The sequence below is a fragment of the Mobula birostris genome, chromosome 2 (assembly GCF_030028105.1).
Source record: "Mobula birostris isolate sMobBir1 chromosome 2, sMobBir1.hap1, whole genome shotgun sequence".
Taxonomy (NCBI): Eukaryota; Metazoa; Chordata; class Chondrichthyes; order Myliobatiformes; family Myliobatidae; genus Mobula; species Mobula birostris.
Genome location: NC_092371.1, coordinates 47,323,012 through 47,341,790, shown reverse-complemented (window position 1 = coordinate 47,341,790; position 18,779 = coordinate 47,323,012). Strand labels below are relative to the sequence as shown.

The 18,779-nt window shown below is 39.3% G+C and overlaps 1 protein-coding gene across 2 annotated transcripts in view; it reads left to right on the top strand.

Annotated features, from left to right (window-relative positions):
• helz2a (helicase with zinc finger 2a) overlaps positions 1-16,728 on the top strand; it is a 131,305-nt gene extending 114,577 nt beyond the window's left edge. For both annotated transcript variants that reach the window (XM_072240296.1, XM_072240303.1), the window contains exons 19-21: positions 2,952-3,105; positions 6,571-6,738; positions 13,390-16,728. In XM_072240296.1, the coding sequence (XP_072096397.1) occupies positions 2,952-3,105; positions 6,571-6,738; positions 13,390-13,496 (429 nt within the window). In that variant the 3' untranslated portion in view covers positions 13,497-16,728. The remainder of the gene's footprint in view (positions 1-2,951; positions 3,106-6,570; positions 6,739-13,389) is intronic.
• Positions 16,729-18,779: the final 2,051 nt, after the last annotated feature.

Below are 18,779 nucleotides of genomic sequence, written 5' to 3'. Positions count from 1 at the left end.
CCTTTAAAACCTTTGAGTGTGGGCCACTGCATCCCAGTGATCTGCCTTTAGTTTCTCTAATATTTTATCCCCTGTGATTGGGACTTTTACTAATTCTACCGTTACTTGAAATGAGCCCAGTTGTTTCGTTTAGGATAGTTACGGTATCCTCCATTGTGAAAAATGATGCAACCATGATTTAGTGATTCCTTTTATTAAATCACCAGTAGTTTTCCAGAGATCTCACACTTAAACTTAGCCACATTCTTCCAATTCACATATGTATGGAAACTCTTACTTTACTGCTTATTTTGACATTCCATGCACTTTTCTTAAATCAAATTTCCCTGCTGTTAGGTGCATTTTAGTCTCTTGCTGTGGATCCTAAAAATTTCCAGTTCTCTGGCCTACCATCAGCCCTTGCCATTAAGCTCTATTCATCAATTTAACATTATTCTTGACCTCGTTTGTTGACAACAAATCGTGTCTCTGGAACCTCATGGAACATCTCTTCTTAATTAGGATAAATTCATGATGAGCACCATGGACCAGCTGTTTGTATAGCTGCCACTGTTAATATGTTAGCCTATCTCTTAGCTATTTTTCTCTAGTCCACCCTCATACCATAACAATTGCTCTTGCCATCTATTGCCTCTGTATCCTGATTTAACGCAATTGATGCTCTTCTTGACTTTCAACACTACCCTGTCTCCTTTCCCTGTTAGCCTGTCTCTTAGGAATATTGTATAACCCAGAATATAGAGCTGGGGTCACTCTGCCATCATATCTCCGTGGCAGTTAATAGACTGTATGCGGTGGTCCGTGATGTGAACTCATCTATCATATTGTGACTGCTATGTTTACTCTAACAAAGACCTTTTGGTTTTGAGTTTTGTAGTCCTCAGCAACTTAATTGTCTAATGAAATTTGAAGCTAAAAACAAGGCTTGGGAATTGAAGAAATAATTGTATTACACATTTTATGTATGCAAAAGATATTTGCTAGTGTCTGTCAAAATCATCTAACAAAGTAGTTTAATGCCATACAAGCAAGGGGAAGACAGTGAAGTGCTGTATCTTTCCGTGCCTCAGTGACAGAAATAAGCTCGAGTAGCTTTGCTGTTCTTTGCTTTCATTTGCAACCATATTCTGTGTACAAAATGATAAGAGGCACAGTGAATAGCCAGTGATGAGGGGTCACAGTTTGAGGATAAAGGGGAAGCCCGAGATGAGGAAAAACTTCTTCACACAGACAGTGGTGAATCTGTGGAATTCTCTGCCACAGAAAACAGTTGAGGCCAGTTCATTGGCTATATTTAAGAGGGATTTAGATATGGCCCTTGTGGCTAAAGGGATCAGGGGGTACAGACGGAAGGCTGGTACAGGGTTCTGAGTTGGATGATCAGCCATGATCGTACTGAATGGCGGTGCAGGCTCGAAGGGCGGAATGGCCTACTCCTGCACCTATTTTCTATGTTTCTATGTTTTTCCCAAAGTGGAAATAGCTAATATGAGGGGGCATAATTTTAAGGTGATTTGAGAAAGTATGGGGGGGGGGGGGAATGTCAGAGATAAGCTTTTCTACACAGAGTGTGGTGGGTATGTGGAACGTGCTTTTAGGGGTGGTGGTAGAGACAGATACATTGGGGACATTTAAGAAGCTCTTAGATAGGGACATGGATGATAGAAAGATGGAGAGCTATGTAGGAGGGAAGGATAAGTTAAAAGGTTAGGAAAACATTGTGGGCCAAAGGGTCTGTCCTGTGCTGTAAAGTTCTATGTTCTGTTTCATAATATGCATGCTCAGGGGTAGCATCTGATTAAAATACCTTCTCAGTGTGTGCACGTTTGTGGGAAAAGATGTGAAAAAACTGAAATCTATTCATCTGTAAACTCTGTCCATAGACTGACCAGTGAATGGCTGCATCAAAAACAGACTATTGGTGCTGTGACAACCTTAGGAGAAACAGTGCCTATAAAAAGTATTTACCTCCCTTGGAAGTTTTCTTGTTCCATTGTTTTACAACATTGAATCACAATGGATTTAATTTGGCTTTTTTTTGGACACTGATCAACAAAACAAGACTCTTTCAAGTCAAAGTGGAAACAGATCTCTAAAAAGTGATCTAAATTAATTACAAATATAAAACACAAAATAATTGAATGCATAAGCCATTCCTGTATAGCTTTAGCTTTATGCTTGGGGTCATTGTCTTGCTGGAAAACAAATCTTCTCCCAAGTCACAGTTCTCTTGCAGACTGCATCAGGTCTTCCTCCAGGATTTCCCTATACTTTGCTGCCTTCATTTTACCCTCTACCTTCGCAAGCCTTCCAGGGTTTGCTGCAGTGAAGCATCCCCACAGCATGATGCGACCACCAATATACTTCATAGTAGAGATGGTGTGCTTTTGATGATGTGTGGAGGGTCTTAGCCTGAAACTTGGCTTATACTTTTTTTCCATAGTTGTTGCCTGGCCTGCTGAGTTCCTCCAGCATTTTGTGTGTGTGACTGCACCAGTGATGATTTGGTGTGTCATATCAAAGGGGGTGAATACTTATGCAATTAATTCTTTTGTGATTTATATTTGTAATTGATTTAGATCACATTGTAGAGATCTGTTTTCACTTTGACATGAAAGAGTTGATCAGTGTCAAAAAAAAAGCCAAATTAAATCCACTGTGATTCGATGTTGTAAAACAATAAGACATGAAAACTTCCAAGGGGTGAATACTCTTTATAGGCACTGTATATCTATGGCACAAAACTAATGAAGGGATTTGATTATGAGCAATAATGAAACGATATATACAAAAAGGATGAAGTGTTTATAAATATTAATCAGTATCTAGTATCTACTTCAATACTATTTGAAATACAGCAGTTGTTTTTATTATGTATAAATGCTTCAGTTAGTGTCTACTGTATTTCAGTGATATGTCCTTACTCTGTCTGTTTTTCTACCTGTGAATAGGTGAATATTGTGCATCAGTTATTACTCAGTAATATCAAACCAAGTGACATTGCAGTTCTGACACCTTATAATGCACAGATGATTGAGATAAGTAAACTGTTCAAAGCAAAAGGAATTAAAGATGTCACTGTCTGTACCATCGTCAAAAGTCAAGGTATCAATATATGTCAACTTTGAATCATTTTGTATAAATTTATAACAATGTTTACTTTCTTCACAAAACATTTTTTCTATAAATTATTTCAATTGTGTTATTCAATAAATCTGTGTCCATCATGGTATTGTCCATCTCCTTATGCATTCTGCCACTGTTAACCATGACATTGATTAGCAAGATGCATAAGGGGCAAGACATTAAAATGAGAGTGCAGCAAATAGGATGCACTAGATGGGAGAGAAAGGTCTCCAACTTTTTCAGATATTATCCAGGTGATCTTTGTAAGAATGAGCTATGGTAGAAGAAATGACTTTAATTCAAAGAGAGCCTGAATATCATTCAGGTTTGGCCCAGAGGTTCTGCTGCATTACAATTAGAAGTTAAATGACTTCACATGAGTGGGCAAGGTCACTAAAATGCATGTTCAAAAGTAGTATTCTACTAACTTGTGTCAGACACAAGTTCATCATGACCCCACCAGTCATCCCCCCCATCAATGATCTCTATTAGTGTCATACATAGTTTTTTTTCCATCTTATCCTTCCAGCCTTAGCATAACTAGAAGCTTCACAACTTGTACACAATGACAGCTGTTTAGCCATAGTAGCTGGGTCAAACATTTTCCATGACACGCGGTGGCTTAATCCTGTCCTGGTGAGTGCATTAGGTGCTGCACAAGTAAAATCAGCAGGGGCTAATTGGAGGCATGTCAGGGAGAATTGCATGTTTGAACCCCTTGGATGTGATTGTGTAGGCCTTTTTAGTTGAATGTTCCTGAGAATGTGGTCAGTAGAGGGCTTGAAAGCATTGAAGATTATGGTATTCATCCTTAAATGTGTAAGAAGATTGCAGACATCAGGATAGGGAAGTTGGGAAATACACAACTGTCCTCATTGAGGAGTCAGCAATGGAAAAGAAGAGCAGTTTCAAATTCTGGGAGTCAATGTCTCAGAGGATTCATTCTGGGTCCATAGGTGCAATCATGATGAAAGCTGGCCAGCAGCTATACTTCATTAGGACTTTGAGGAGATTTTGTATCCTCCTTTGAGCAGATTTCTACAGATATTCCATAGAGGGCATTCTGACTGGAATGGAGGCACCAATGGCCAGGATCACAAGTGGCTTCAGAGGGTTGTATATTCAACTAACCCCATTTTGGGCACAAGCCCCCTCACCAGTGAGGTCTTCTTTCAAAGTCAGTGCTCAAAAAGGAGGCATCCATCATTAAGGACCCTTACCAACCAGATCACACCCTCCTGTCTTTATTACTATCAGAGAAAAGGCACAGGAGCTTGAAGACCTCACTGAACATTTCAGGAACAGTTTCTTCCTCACTAATTCTCTTTTGTGCCATGTATATATATTTATTTATTTTAATGTAACTTACAGTAAATTGTTTTGCCTGCACCGTGCTGCTGCCACAAAATAACAAATTTCATGACTTGTGTCAGGATAACAAATCTGATCTGTTTCCTTCTCACGTCACTCTGGCACCACACTCAGTTTTGATTCACGATCTGCAGTTTTATAATTATATACCTTCTTCTTGGATAGTCCCTTTGAATGAAGGGTGACTGATTTCCACTCTGGTTTTACATGTTCTGACATGACTCATGAAGCTGTATGGGAACCATTGAGTACTGGTGCATCATTCACTGCCCATGCTGAGAAGTGGCTGCTGAGTTATCAGAATGAGTATGAAATACAGTATACAGGGGACTTTTGCCTTGTGAATGGTGAGTCTGTAGTCAGGGGAAGTGAAATATGTAGTTGAAGCACACCAAAGGATGTCAGGCCATATTAATGCAGGTGCAATTAGTGACTTCAATTTGCCATTTGGCAGAATAAACTGACTGATGACTGGTGACCAGCTGTTCATTCCAAAATCATACTGTCTGCAGCTGGACTCTCCAGCCTAGAACTGTTCCACTGTTTCCTTTCTGAGTTTCCAGAAAATGGCATACTTAGCTCTGGAATCAGGAATCAATCTTATACAACTCTTCGTTCCTGCATTGTGTGCTCCTGTGTAATATATCAGTCATGGATTCAGCTTGGGAGGTAGAAGATTATTGCCCCTCCACTGCAATCACTTCAGATAGCAGTGGTGGAAGAGGAAGAGTTGTGTGCCTGAAACATTCAGCTGCAGACTACAGCATTACAGCAATCTAGCCCAGCTAGTTATCTAAGACTGACAGAGAGTGGGTGGGGAAAGTTGTATTGAAGCCCAGAACATTGCACCACCGTAAATACATTCACTTCAATTCTCTTGCATTTACTTCTGCCTGAAAACAAATGGAGGGATGATGAGACACTTAGGAAACCATTGCTAACATTGATCCCTACATCACATATGTTCACTATCTAAACTTCCATGACAGTAGTTACATCTTCACTGACACTGTGAGACAGTCCCATTGGTTCAAGGGTTGTAAGTTTCACTGTTAAGATTAGGAACAGACCATTCACATCATGCTTCTGAATTGTTCCAATGCAGCACTCAAAGCCCTAGCTCGTGTTTGGAGTTGGACTCCATCTTCTCAGCCATTGCACACGTGCCAAATTGAGAGCAAGTTGGCTGGTTTTCTTACTAGTTTCTGTTGTGTATTCAACTGCTTTTAAAGTCCAGGTTTTTAGAGTCAACGTCAGGCTTTCAACAACCGGTCTTGTGAGCATTCTGAAGTGAAAGTTTTGGTGTCCTACTTTTTGCCCTGTCTCCTGCATACATGCCCCGTGATTCACTATGTAGTTACCCTTTGCTCTCTTAAGTGCAAATTCTGAGATGCTGGATCTGAAGGTGAAGTTGAATGGCATTGTTTGTTCACAAAAACTGACATCATGTTCCTGGAAGTATTTGTATTGCATTTTAAAAGGTTATAGGAATCAGAAGGTGATGTGGAGCTGATGAATACTGTTGAGGTTTTTGATGCAGTGTGTAGGCTGTGATAGAATAGAAGGGAAAGGCGTGATTAGATGAGTAGGAACCCTGCACAAAGCCAGTACTGTAACTTCTCACTGGGAGTAATATTCAACATTCACTCTGATCTCACCAAACACCAAAGTTTATGCATCATCCTCTTGCAACAGGGATGTATGGATTCCTACTAGCTGTGTAATAATGTGTCCTTTTTGTCCAACAATGTACGTGTTTATTCCAGTTTCAAGGCCATGAACTATTGAGATTTAGAAAGCAGACATATTTACTGTCCTATAGCTGGGAGGAATGATAGAAATATGAACTCTATATCAATTCTATCACTACTGAGTTGGTGGTGCTTAAAAATAAAAGAGAAATTTTCGCAGCTTAAAATGCTTCACCTATTTGTAATGGCAGTATTGAATTTTTGACTTAGAAAAGTGAAAATGAACCCAATCCAGCTGACATGTTTACAACTGTTTGAGCAATAAACCTCAAATGACACTGCAAAATACTAAAACTTATGGCTGTTCTTTTTATATTCATAGGAAGCGAATGGCGTTATGTCATCTTCTCTGTTGTTCGATCTCTTTCAAAGAAAGATATTGACCCACAGCCTTCAAAATCCTGGCTGAAGCAACATCTGGGTTTTATCACCGATCCAAATCAAGTGAATGTTGCACTTACAAGAGCAAAGGAAGGCCTTTGTATCCTTGGTGAGCAAAATCTCAATTTGTTTCTCTGGAGAAGCGTATTGTGAACTCTTTCTTATCCTGCATCTTGCAAGTAGGAAATAAACATTACAATTGTTAGCAACACAAACAAAATGCTGGAGGAACTCAGCAGGCCAGGCAACATCTAGGAAAAGGGTACAATTGACATTTCGGGCCGAAGCCCTTCGGCAGAACTCATGGAGGTTTTCAGCCCAAAAGGTAGACTGTACTCTTTTCCTAGATGCTGCCTGGCCTGCTGAGTTCCTCCGGCATTTTGTGTGTGTTGCTTGGATTTCCAGCATCTGCAGATTTTCTCTTGTTTGTGATTGCAATTGTTAGCTCTGTCATAGGTAAATGTCGGAGATTGATGATTTAAAACTGTGCTTTGCCCAGGAGCTTTGCCTGTTGATAAATAGCTATGGGTCTGTAAATTATGGACAAAACTATTGGACTACTTTATTAATGATGGATTGACTGAGCAGTTAAAAAATATAATCTGATATGCAAAAACCAAAATTACTTAACTTGACCATTCTAATTGCTTGGTGCATGTAGAATGTAGATCTAATTTCTAACAAAGTAGTTGCTTTGTTCTAATTTCATATCACAGTAGAATAAGTGAATTTCATCAATAAGATCACACTATCCTGAGTCAGACTCTCTGGAAAGATTGAGGGGAGTAAACCTAGAGGAAGACCTCGGCTTATGTACATCAAAAGCATAGCCAGGTGGCTACGCATCGAGGAAATGGAAGTCATCCAAAAAACGAAGGATAGATCGATATGGAAAACCATGGTCACCAAAGTCCGCATCGGATATGGTACCTAGACAGACAGACATCCTGAGTTTGGTTAGCTCTCTTCTTGAGGACCCGGCCTTTGCCTGTTTTCCTCACAGAAAGTTACCATCTGACTTTGGAGCTTTGCTGGGCAAAAGAGCTGGATTCTACACTTTCTTTGCAATGCACAACAAAGACGTGCAGTATAATTATAAAGGAAAAATAGTGAATTGATCCCCACTGTTGTGATAAAACTATAGTGATAAAATAGTCAACATATTTATAGCAAAACTGGTTAAAATTCTCTCTAGAATCTGGTCACAGAATCCTCTCAGGTGCATTCAGAAGGTGATTAGTGCCATCTAAAGGAACAACTAGGTTCTGCATGGTTAATGCAATTTAGTGGAAACCTTTTGGTAGTATGTGTTCTCTGCTGTGTGGTCAAGAGCAAAATTTTAGCTTGTAGTATTGAATGACTTATGAAGCTGAACTGAAGACATTAATTTAGAATTGCAACATTGAAATGTCATTTAAAGTAAAGATGTTATGTAGCTTGTTATGCTGCAGTGTGGCTGTTGCTAGAGTGAGAGAGTGACAAGAAAAATTAAAACAAAGAAAAATAGCTACATCCATTTTCCCTTCCCTTTAGGCCATCAAGGCCCAGGATGGGCAGTATTTATAGAATTAGTCATTAAGATTTAGTATCTGAAGTCTGAATAGATCTGTACTGATTTGTGTGACCTTCAGATAGAAGAACAAGGATGTTTTAGAAGGAGAGAAGAAAATTAAGTTTGATACAGGTGCTCAGACCAGCTGCTAGCTTATTGAAAATGTGCTTTCCATCTCCAGTAGCTGCTTTTCAACACTGACACCACCCTCCATCCCCTTCGAGAAGAAAAGCATCCTGATTTCATGGGGCTGACTTTCAGTCCTCATAGGTGCTTGAACCAGTGAGCAACCAGCAAGCTGCACTGCCTGTGCAGCTTGTTTGCTGATGTTTCAGATAAGATATCAAGGGCCCCAGGACAGATTAATCAAGATGATAACCATGAAGAATCTATTGGAAATCACCGATGTACCTGTGCAATATTTCACGTAGGCAGAACTTTGCTGATTTCCTGGAAATACTCAGCTGACCAAACAGCTTCAGTGAAAAAAGAGGTAGAATTGACATTTCAGGTTACTTATCGACTCAGTATTTCTAATATTTATCGATAGGTTTCAATAGATACATTGAATGTCAGAGAAACGTACCCGGTATACATTCTGAAATTCTTTTTCTTTGCAGACATCCACGAAAACAGAGAAGTGCCCCAAAGAATGAATGACTGTTAAATTGTTAGAACCCCAAAGTCCCCCTACTCGCTCTCCCACACACAAGCAGCAGCAAAGCAATGACCCCCACCCCCACCAGCAAAAAAACAATGGCACCCTCCACTGAGTACTCAATAGGTAATAGACAATAGGTGCAGGAGTAGGCCATTCGGCCCTTCAAGCCAGCACCGTCATTCACTGTGATCATGGCTGATCATCCACAATCAGTACCCTGTTCTTGCCTTCTTCCAATATCCCTTGACTCTGCTATCTTTAAGAGCTCTATCTAGCTCTTTCTTGAAAGAATCCAGAGAATTGGCCTCCACTGCCTTCTGAGGCAGAGCATTCCACAGATCTACAACCCTCTGTGTGAAAAAGTTTTTCCTCAACTCCATTCTAAATGGTCTACCCCTTATTCTTAAACTGTAGCCTCTGGTTCTGGACTCCTCCAACATTGGGAACATGTTTCTTGCCTCTAGCGTGTCCAATCCCTTAATAGTCTTATATGTTTCAATCAGATCCTCTCTCATCCTTCTAGATTCCAGTGTATACTAGCCCAGTCGCTCCAATCTTTCAACATATGACATTCCCACCATCCCTGGAATTAACCCAGTGAACCTACACTGCACTCCCTCCATAGCAAAAATGTCCTTCCTCAAATTTGGAGACCAAAACTGCACACAGTACTCCAGGTGGGGTCTTACCAGGGCCTTGTACAACTGCAGAAAGACCTCTTTGCTCCTATACTTAACTCCCCTTGTTATGAAGGCCAACATGCCATTAGCTTTCTTCACTGCTTGCTGTACCTGTATGCTTACTTTCAGTGACTGATGAACAAGGACACCCAGATCTCGTTTTACTTCCCCTTTTCCTAACTTGACACCTTTCGGATAGTAATCTGCCTTCCTGTTCTTGCACCAAAGTGGATAACCTCACATTTATCCACATTAAACTGCATCTGCCGTGCATCTGCCCACTCACCCAACCTGTCCAAGTCACCCTGCATTCTCATAACATCCTCCTCACATTTCACACTGTCACCCAGCTTTGTGTCATCTGCAAATTTGCAAATGGTACTTTTAATCCCTTCATCTAAATCATTAATGTATATTGTAAATAGCTGCGGTCCCAGCACCGAGCCTTGCGGTAACACACTCGTCACTGCCTGCCATTCTGAAAAGGACCTGTTAATCCCTATTCTTTGTTTCTTGTCTGCCAACCAATTTTCTATCCATGTCAGTACCCTACCCCCAGTACCATGTGCTCTAATTTTGCCCACTAACCTCCTATGTGGGACCTTATCAAAGGCTTTCTGAAAGTCCAGGTACACTACATCCACTGGCTTTTCTATGTCCATTTTCATAGTTACATCCTCAAAAAATTCCAGAAGATTAGTCAAGCATGATTTCCCCTTCGTAAATCCATGCTGACTCGGACCTATCCTGCTACTGCTATCCAAATATGCTGCTATTTCATCTTTTATAATTGACTCCAGCATCTTCCCCACCACTGATGTCAGACTAACTGGTCTATAATTGCCTGTTTTCTCTCTCCCTCCTTTCTTAAAAAGTGGGATAACATTAGCTACCCTCCAATTCGCAGGAACTGATCCTGAATCTATAGAACATTGGAAAATGATTACCAATGCGTCCACGATTTCTAGAGCCACCTCCTTAAGTACCCTGGGATGCAGACCATCAGGCCTTGGGGATTTATCAGCCTTCAGTCCCATCAGTTTACCCAACACCATTTTCTGCCTAATGCGAATTTCCTTCAGTTCCACCATTACCCCAGGTCCTCTGGCCACTATTACATCTGGGAGATTGTTTGTGTCTTCCCTAGTGAAGACAGATCCAAAGTACCTGTTCAGCTCGTCTGCCATTTCCCTGTTCCCCATAATAATTTCGCCCGTTTCTGTCTTGAAGGGCCCAACTTTGGTCTTAACTAATTTTTTCCTCTTCACATACCTAAAGAAGCTTTTACTATCCTCCTTTATATTCTTGGCTAGCTTACCTTCATACTTCATCTCCCCCCCCCCCCATATTGCCTTTTTAGTTATCTTCTCTTGCTCCTTAAAACTCTCCCAATCCTCTGGCTTCCCGCTCATCCTTGCTATGTTATACTTCCTCTCTTTTATTTTTATACTGTCCTTGACTTCCCTTGTCATCCACGGTCACCTCTTAATCCCCTTAGAATCTTTCTTCCTCTTTGGAATGAACTGATCCTGCATCTTCTGTATTGTTAACACTCAAGCATACAGCAAAGCATCAGTACCCCAAAAACTACTCGTTCACTCGGTAATTTGACATACCACAGGTTCTTTCTCTCCCTAATAAGGGAAAACGAGGTGTCCTGTTTCACAGCGAGAGGGGAGACATAACAAACAGCTCACTGATTTACTGTGCTGGAAGTCTGTTGCGTTGCTTTCCCCAGCTCTGTGCCCAGAGAGCCGGCACCAGAAAGGCGCAGCTGTCCGGACACACAACTCCTGGCAGCTAACCCACTGCTCCTGATGTTCCCTGTTCTCCCACGACGTTTCAGTCAGCACCAACCTTGAATCAGCTCATCTCCAGAGCCACACAAACTCAAAACCCTGAAGGCACGTTCGTCTTCCAGGCCGGGTCCTTGGGGTATCAAAAAGTGGCCAGTCGTGAGGCCCTGAGAGTGGGTCCCATTTCCGCAAAGAACTATCTATGACTTTCCATTTACGACTTCAACCCTCCATAGTAGTATAGTTTCACAAATTTCACCTTTACCTGTCCCCTTATTTGGGACATAGGCAACAGCAATATATACTAAGCTAGCAACTTTATGGAGGTTGCTTTTGAATTGATGCCCTCTTCCCTTCTTTCAAATACCTCCAAAGCACTGGGGCGTCCCGTTCTTCACTACATTCTTCTCTTAGTATTAAATCTTTATTCCCTTTTTTCAGGTGCTCTCACAATGCTGGTCAGTGGGGATGATTGAGAAAAACTACAGAAGAACTGATTAGAAAGTTATAATATATTTAGGAATTCCATGATGATGTTGGGGAATGGACATTGAAATACATGTGATACCAATGATTACTAAGATTCAATTTAAGTTTTTGTGCACAGACTGAGAAATTACAAATACATGAATGCAGCAATTTTTTACCTTGACTTGAAAATAGTCTTGAATTCAAAAATATGTGTGTCCTTAAATAGGCTAAGTTAACTCTCCTACAGTTCTACTGTGGCACTTCCCCATATAAACAACAATGGCATCTTTGCTCGCTTGTTACCTTCAGATACCTGCAGACATATGTCAGCCGTACTTTTCTCCTCCTCCATGTACATGAATGCCCTTGACGACAATGACTGCAGACATGGGAGTCAACTTGCATGTTAAACTGCCCTCTACTTTATTATCACCTCTGATTTCTTAGAATGCGTGCTTGCCATCCGGTGCTAAGCTGCAGTGGCCCCAATTAAACAGGCTACAAGGTCTTTGTATTCACCATTGACTTATCAGCCATTGTTCCATGATCAAGTTTGTTTATATCTTGGTATTTAGTTCAATTCTAGGCCGAACTTTCAATTCTAGAATCTCTTGTCACCTTAGTGTCCTTTTCGAGTCTGGTAGCATCAACCCACATTAAAACAAATATGGATGAATACTTTCATTATTGCACCACTCACAACACGCTGGAGGAACTCAGCAGGTTGGGCAGCATCTGTGGAAAACATCGGTCGATATTTCGGGCCGGAACCCTTCGTCAGGACTGTAGAGGGAAGGGGCAGAGGCCCTATAAAGAAGGTGGGGGGAGGGTGGGAAGGAGAAGGCTGGTAGGTTCCAGGTGAAAAACCAGTAAGGGGAAAGATAAAGGGGTGGGGGAGGGGAAGCAGGGAGGTGATAGGCAGGAAAGGTGAAGAAAGAATAGGGGAAAACACAATGGGCAGTAGAAGGAGGTGGAACCATGAGGGAGGTGGTAGGCAGCTGGGGGAGGGGGCTGAGTGACATAGGGATAGAGGAAGGGAGGGAGAGGGAGTTACTGGAAGTTGGAGAATTCTATGTTCATACCAAGGGGCTGGAGACTACCTAGACGGTATGTGAGGTGTTGCTCCTCCAACCTGAGTTTAGCCTTATCATGGCAGTAGAGGAGGCTATTTATGGACATACCTGAATGGGAGTGGGAAGCAGAGTTGAAGTGGGTGGCTACTGGGAGATCCTGTCTGTTGTGGCGGACGGAGCAGAGGTGCTTGACGAAGCGGTCCCCCAATCTGCGTTGGGTTTCACCGATGTAGAGGACGCTGCACAGGGAGCACCGGATGCAATAGATGACCCCAACAGACTCACAAGTGAAGTGTTGCCTCACTTGGAAGGACTATTTGGGGCCCTGAATGGTGGCAAGAGAGGAGGTGTAGGGACAGGTGTAGCACTTACACTTACAGGGATAAGTGCCGGGTGGTTCGTCCAGCGTGTTGTGAGTGTTGCTTTGACTCCAGCATCTGCAGATTATTTTGTATTTATGATTCATTATTGCACCACTTGGTGATTTCAATGAGCATTTAACTGAACCTTTTTCTGCTGTCCTTTAGGAAATGAGCATTTACTGAACTGTAGTTATCTCTGGAAGCACTTGCTGGCACATTATAAGGAGAAGAATAGTTTTGTGGATGCAGAGCAAATTTGTGTGAGAAGATGATTATGGTTTAACACCCAGCCAAAGGATCCAAGACTTTTCAAACTATCTGAAATGTTAAAAATTACACAAGACAGCTTTTTGTTTCCAGTTCTGTTCTTGCAATATGATTTATTATGTTTCCTTTTACTTCTGTACCACAACTGAAAGTGATAGTTCATTTAAAGTTTTAATCAATCATTATCTCATGCTTTCTTAGTGCAATTATAGAGAAGTCTAAATTTATTCAGATTTTAAACACAAGAGATAATTATTCAGATTAAGTAATCTGAATTGTTTAGACCATAAAACCATAAATATTGGACCAGAATTAGGCCATTTGGCCCATCAAGTCTGCTCTGCCTTTTCATCATGGCTGATCCATTTTTATAGAGAATTCCAAATTTAAATTTAGAGTTCAGGTAATTCAGATTTTATTGTCTTTGGTCTATGAATATATTTAATGCAGATTTTTCAAAATAAGAAGCATTTTATAACTTGGATGCAATTTTATAAAAAAAAGTTTAGATTTTAAAAATACATTGTATGTTGTGAATCTTTTTTATTCAGAAGCACATGTAGCACTTTTTGCTTAGAATTGAATGTAATCTGTAATATGTAAACTGATTTACTACATTCCTAGCTTTTTAAAGTCAAGAAATTGTCTTCATTTTTATGAGCAAATAAAATGGCAGTGTAACATTGCAATTAAACAACTTAATTAGAAATCAAACATTTTAATTCCAGGTGTTTTGAAAATACATTTCATTTTAATCTTTTAAAGAATTTTTTTTTTACCAAAGCATATAATCTATAAACTGGATTGTATATTTTAAGTGAAATTGAGTGTTTTTCCTTGTGTGTTTTGCTTTTGACTTTCATTGTATCATTTAATTAAGTACATTTCCAGTTTGGTGGTAAAATTCCACCAAAGTACATTTTAGGAATAGCTTTCTTAAAAATCAAAGAATTAATACTGGTTAAAAAACATAATGTTACTAGATCTGGGAAATGAGATGGCAGATGTTGCTAATTAATTATTTAATGATACAACAATTTGCTTATTTAAAAGTCTGTCTTGTGATACAATGTTACAATGGCCTTCCATTGTAAGGGATGCTTAGCCATGGGAAATGGTGAAAATGTTCAGTGGGTTAAGCAGCCTTGTGGTTGGGATTATTGTCATCGATCATCAGGAATATGAAGCAACTTTAGTTTTGTGTTTTTTTTATGTGTTTTAATTCTAAATGAAAACAACTTTAGGTTAATTAAACTAGAATAGGAGGATGCTGCTTGGTTTAAGTATTTCCAGCATTGGAGTTTTTTGGGCTTTCATTATGTAGCAATAAGAATATTTATCAATGTGTAAACTGCATTGTTAAATGACTAGTATATTTGTCCATCTAACCTTACTGTGATATTTTCTGTATTATAGCATTCCTTTTGCTCAGGGAAAGGTTAGAAATTTGGAAGTTTTCTCTTTCGATGTGTTTGTCTACAGATGTACCTATTGAACATTTTATTTCCTCTATTGATTGACATCCAAGACCTCTTCTTACATTTGAATAAGGCTAGAAAGATAATTCTCTGTAGATAATCATATTTCTCAATGCGCACTGTTGAACTCGTACATAAAATGAAAGCTTCCCCATCGTATCTGTCAGCTCCTTGATCTGATTTTCTCTAATTCAACACAATACGTCTTTGGGAAATATTTTTGAGAACTGAAATTGCCATATTTTTATATTATGTTTCTAAAATTCTTCATCTAATACATTTGAATAAGTCCCTTTTTATTAAAAACTTTACATTTCCTGATCAATGTCCATTCAATACCTTAATCCTTCTGCAGATGAAAGGGTGATCTATCTATTTTTAAGTCAATGTTAATGCATTTGATCATTTGATTTGAAGCTTGAATGTGCTGACAAATACATGATTTTGTATTATTGCTGAAAAAAAAACTGTCTTTATGTTTTTGAAATCTGATTACTGTTAGCAGCCGGATGAAGTTACTTCACAAGTTCCTGACTTCATAGTGTATTAAACTACTCGAATGTTAGAATGAAGGGATCAGCAAACAGTCCCTGGTTCATTTTGTAATCTAAATTTTAATTCAGCACCAGAGCTGAGATTGTTGGGTATTTACTATTTCAGTAGAATTGTAGATATATTGTTTGATTATGCATTCTTGTTCATTTATATAATTAATTACATTTATATGTAAAACTACGTGAATCGCATGCTACCATGTGATACGTGCACACCTCACCTAAAGTAAAAAATGAAGTACACGATTTTTCTCCCAACTTCCTTGTTTTGCTTTCAATTAGTTTTAATGTTTTCAGTTACAAAACATAATGCTGATCATTCTTCTTTCTTATTGCAAGGAAAAGTGCATAATCACCACTTGATTCTAACCCCTTTTCAGTGCTTCAATTGACCTAATCATCATGTACTAAAAAGGAGTGTCAACTTAAAGACAGTCCTTATAACCTTTAATCTTTACTTTAAAAAATTGAAACTACTGTTTTTATTCTGGTTTTCCATAAAATACCTCTTCAAGGTTGATTAATTACTTTTAAAAATAGAGGTGGTAAAATGATTCCAAGTTTTTCTGAAGTTCTTTATTTTAGAACAGGTCAGCCAACTCACTCATCAATGGTACTTTCATGATGGGAGAGATTGTCAAGACTTTCTTACACTCTGGAGGTTTGATTGAGCATCTCTGTTCCACATTTCTCTGGGCGCTGACATGTGTGGAACATTTTTAGGTGCAAATATAATCTATAAGTTAAAGCACAAGGGTTAAGTGCATTATAATGAACTGAGTCCATCATGTCTTTTATGCGTGTTCTTTGTTTCTTTGGTAATTTATTGTTTTAATGTGCTTTTTAAGTGCAGAGGTCTATGTCTACATCCAACAACCTATATTTTATAAATTGCTGTGATTTGAAGCCTTTTAGAATTTTTGTCAGTCTACTTAGTAATAATTTGGTGGTGATAAATTGAGATGCAGATATATGTTTTTGTATTGTAAAGAATTATTTTTAAATATTGTTGCAATATGCATTCCTGCAAGCATATAATTTGAAATCTTTGGTAAATTTGGGTAGATTTTTGTAATATAAATTCTTACTGTATCTCTTTGTTATAGGGCTCCCCAATATTTTACTTAGGAATTAATAACATTGGAATCAATTTTGTTCTAAAACAATGTTTTATCCATTCTATATTCTTGCTAAAAAATAATCAATTTTGGGATTTGCTTCTTTTTTACATTTAATAAAGAATAAATGAATAGTAATGTGGATTCAGGTGCCTTTCTTTTTGATTATGCATTTAATCTTAATTCTCTGTATTTACATTTTTAATTTATAATTCCCAACTTCCCTACATTTGGCTCCATAACAAGAAAAATACCACAAAAATTCTCAACATGATGGAAAAAGTACATTACATAGAGTGTGTTGGACATAAAAAGTAGGTAGTGGGGTGGAGTGGGGGGATGTGTAGTGAAAGAGGACTAGGGGATGTACAAGATAGCTTTGGCAAGGGTGTGAAAGCAGCTGAAGAAATGACTGGGATACCAAGGAAATGGTCAAACTTCCCAGGGCAGGGAAAAGAATCATTGGAGAACATATAGTGGAGATAACAGGGAAAGAGGGGGTCAGGTGAGTATGAGAATATCAAGTAGACAATTGATGAGATCATAATAAGATCAGAGGTAGAGCTCCTAAGTTTGATGGTACGAGTCTTTGTTAATTCTAGAATCTCTTACCTAACTTGTACATAAAATGAGACTCATTATATTTATTATATATATTCCAGAACTTTTCTAGTTACCAATTTATCTCGGTACTACTTAAATCTATTGTGTAATATTTTGGGAGAGAGAAAGTTTAAATTGATATTTGACAAATTTAGAAGAACTGGATTAAAAATGTACAACTAGCCAGATGATTGGGTGGAGATGTGAATTTTTTCTTGACTTGGCGAGCATAATCCTGATTGGGCCAGTGGTTGACTGAAATTTTTGGTAACTGGTTGAACTTGTTTTCTCTAAATGCTTGATCCACTTGTAAGTTCAGACCAACAAAGACTTAAGTTATCAGCTTGTCCCAGTGAATATTGGAGAAGTTTCTTTTTTGTTTGTCCACATTTTCATCTTGGTACCCGGAGAATAACTCATGAGGCAGCTTGTGATCTGTTTATCCTGAAACAGTTCCTGTGAATGGTGACTTGGAAATCTAAGGCTGAACTCTCTTCGGTATCACTGGATGAAATTAGAAGGGATTGTGGCTAAGGATTCATGAAAACTGGACTCTGCCCTCTCATTGCCTGACTTGAATTTTCTTCCTTTTTTTTTAACCAGATGAGACCATTGTTGCATGATCCTATCCCTTTTAACAAATTTAAATTACGTACTTATTCTTAGGTCAGCACTGAATGCCTGTTTCAAATTGCCCTCAGGAAATGGGAGTAAGCTGCTTCATTGAAATCAGAAAGACATAGCCAGATACAGGACAGAAACAGGCCCTTTGGCCCATTGTGTCCATGCCAACCATCAACAACCAATATACTGTAATCATGTTTGCTATCCCTACTTTCTCAGCAGATTCTACCACAAATCTACACACCAGGGACAATTTAGTGTCCAATCAACCTTCCAAAAACCAAGTCTTTTAGTTGTGGGAAGAAAGTGAAGGAACTGGAGGAAACCCATACAGTCACAGGGAAGACGTGCAAACTCCAAACAGCCAACATCCAAGGTCAGGATTGAATGTGGCTCTCTAACGCCACGAGGCAGCAATCTACCAGCGGAGCTGCTGTGCTACCCAATGTGGTGGCTTTCTATTTGCTATTTCCTCCAGGGCTTTGACCTAGTTTGGACTGAACATTAATTGAGTCCACATCAGGATGGTATGTGGCTTAGAAGATGTTTTATTTTTCATTCATTTACTGCCCTTGCGTTGGTAAGTCAATGCATTCACGCGAGGTGTTATAGAAGAAGCATGTGGACGTTGGTACACTCAGTGGCCACTTTATTGGCTACCTCCTGTACTGAATAAAGTGTCCACTGAGTGTATGTTCATGGGCTTCTGCTGCTGTAGCCCAATCACTTCAAGGTTTGACTGTTGTATGTATTATGTTGATTACTTGAGTTATGGTTGTCTTCCTGTCGGCATAAACCAGTCTGGCCATTCTTCTCTGACGTCTTTTATTAATCAGGCATGTTTGCCCACAGAACTGCTGCACACTGGATGGTTTTTGTTTCTTGCACCAATCTCTGTAATCTTTAGAGAC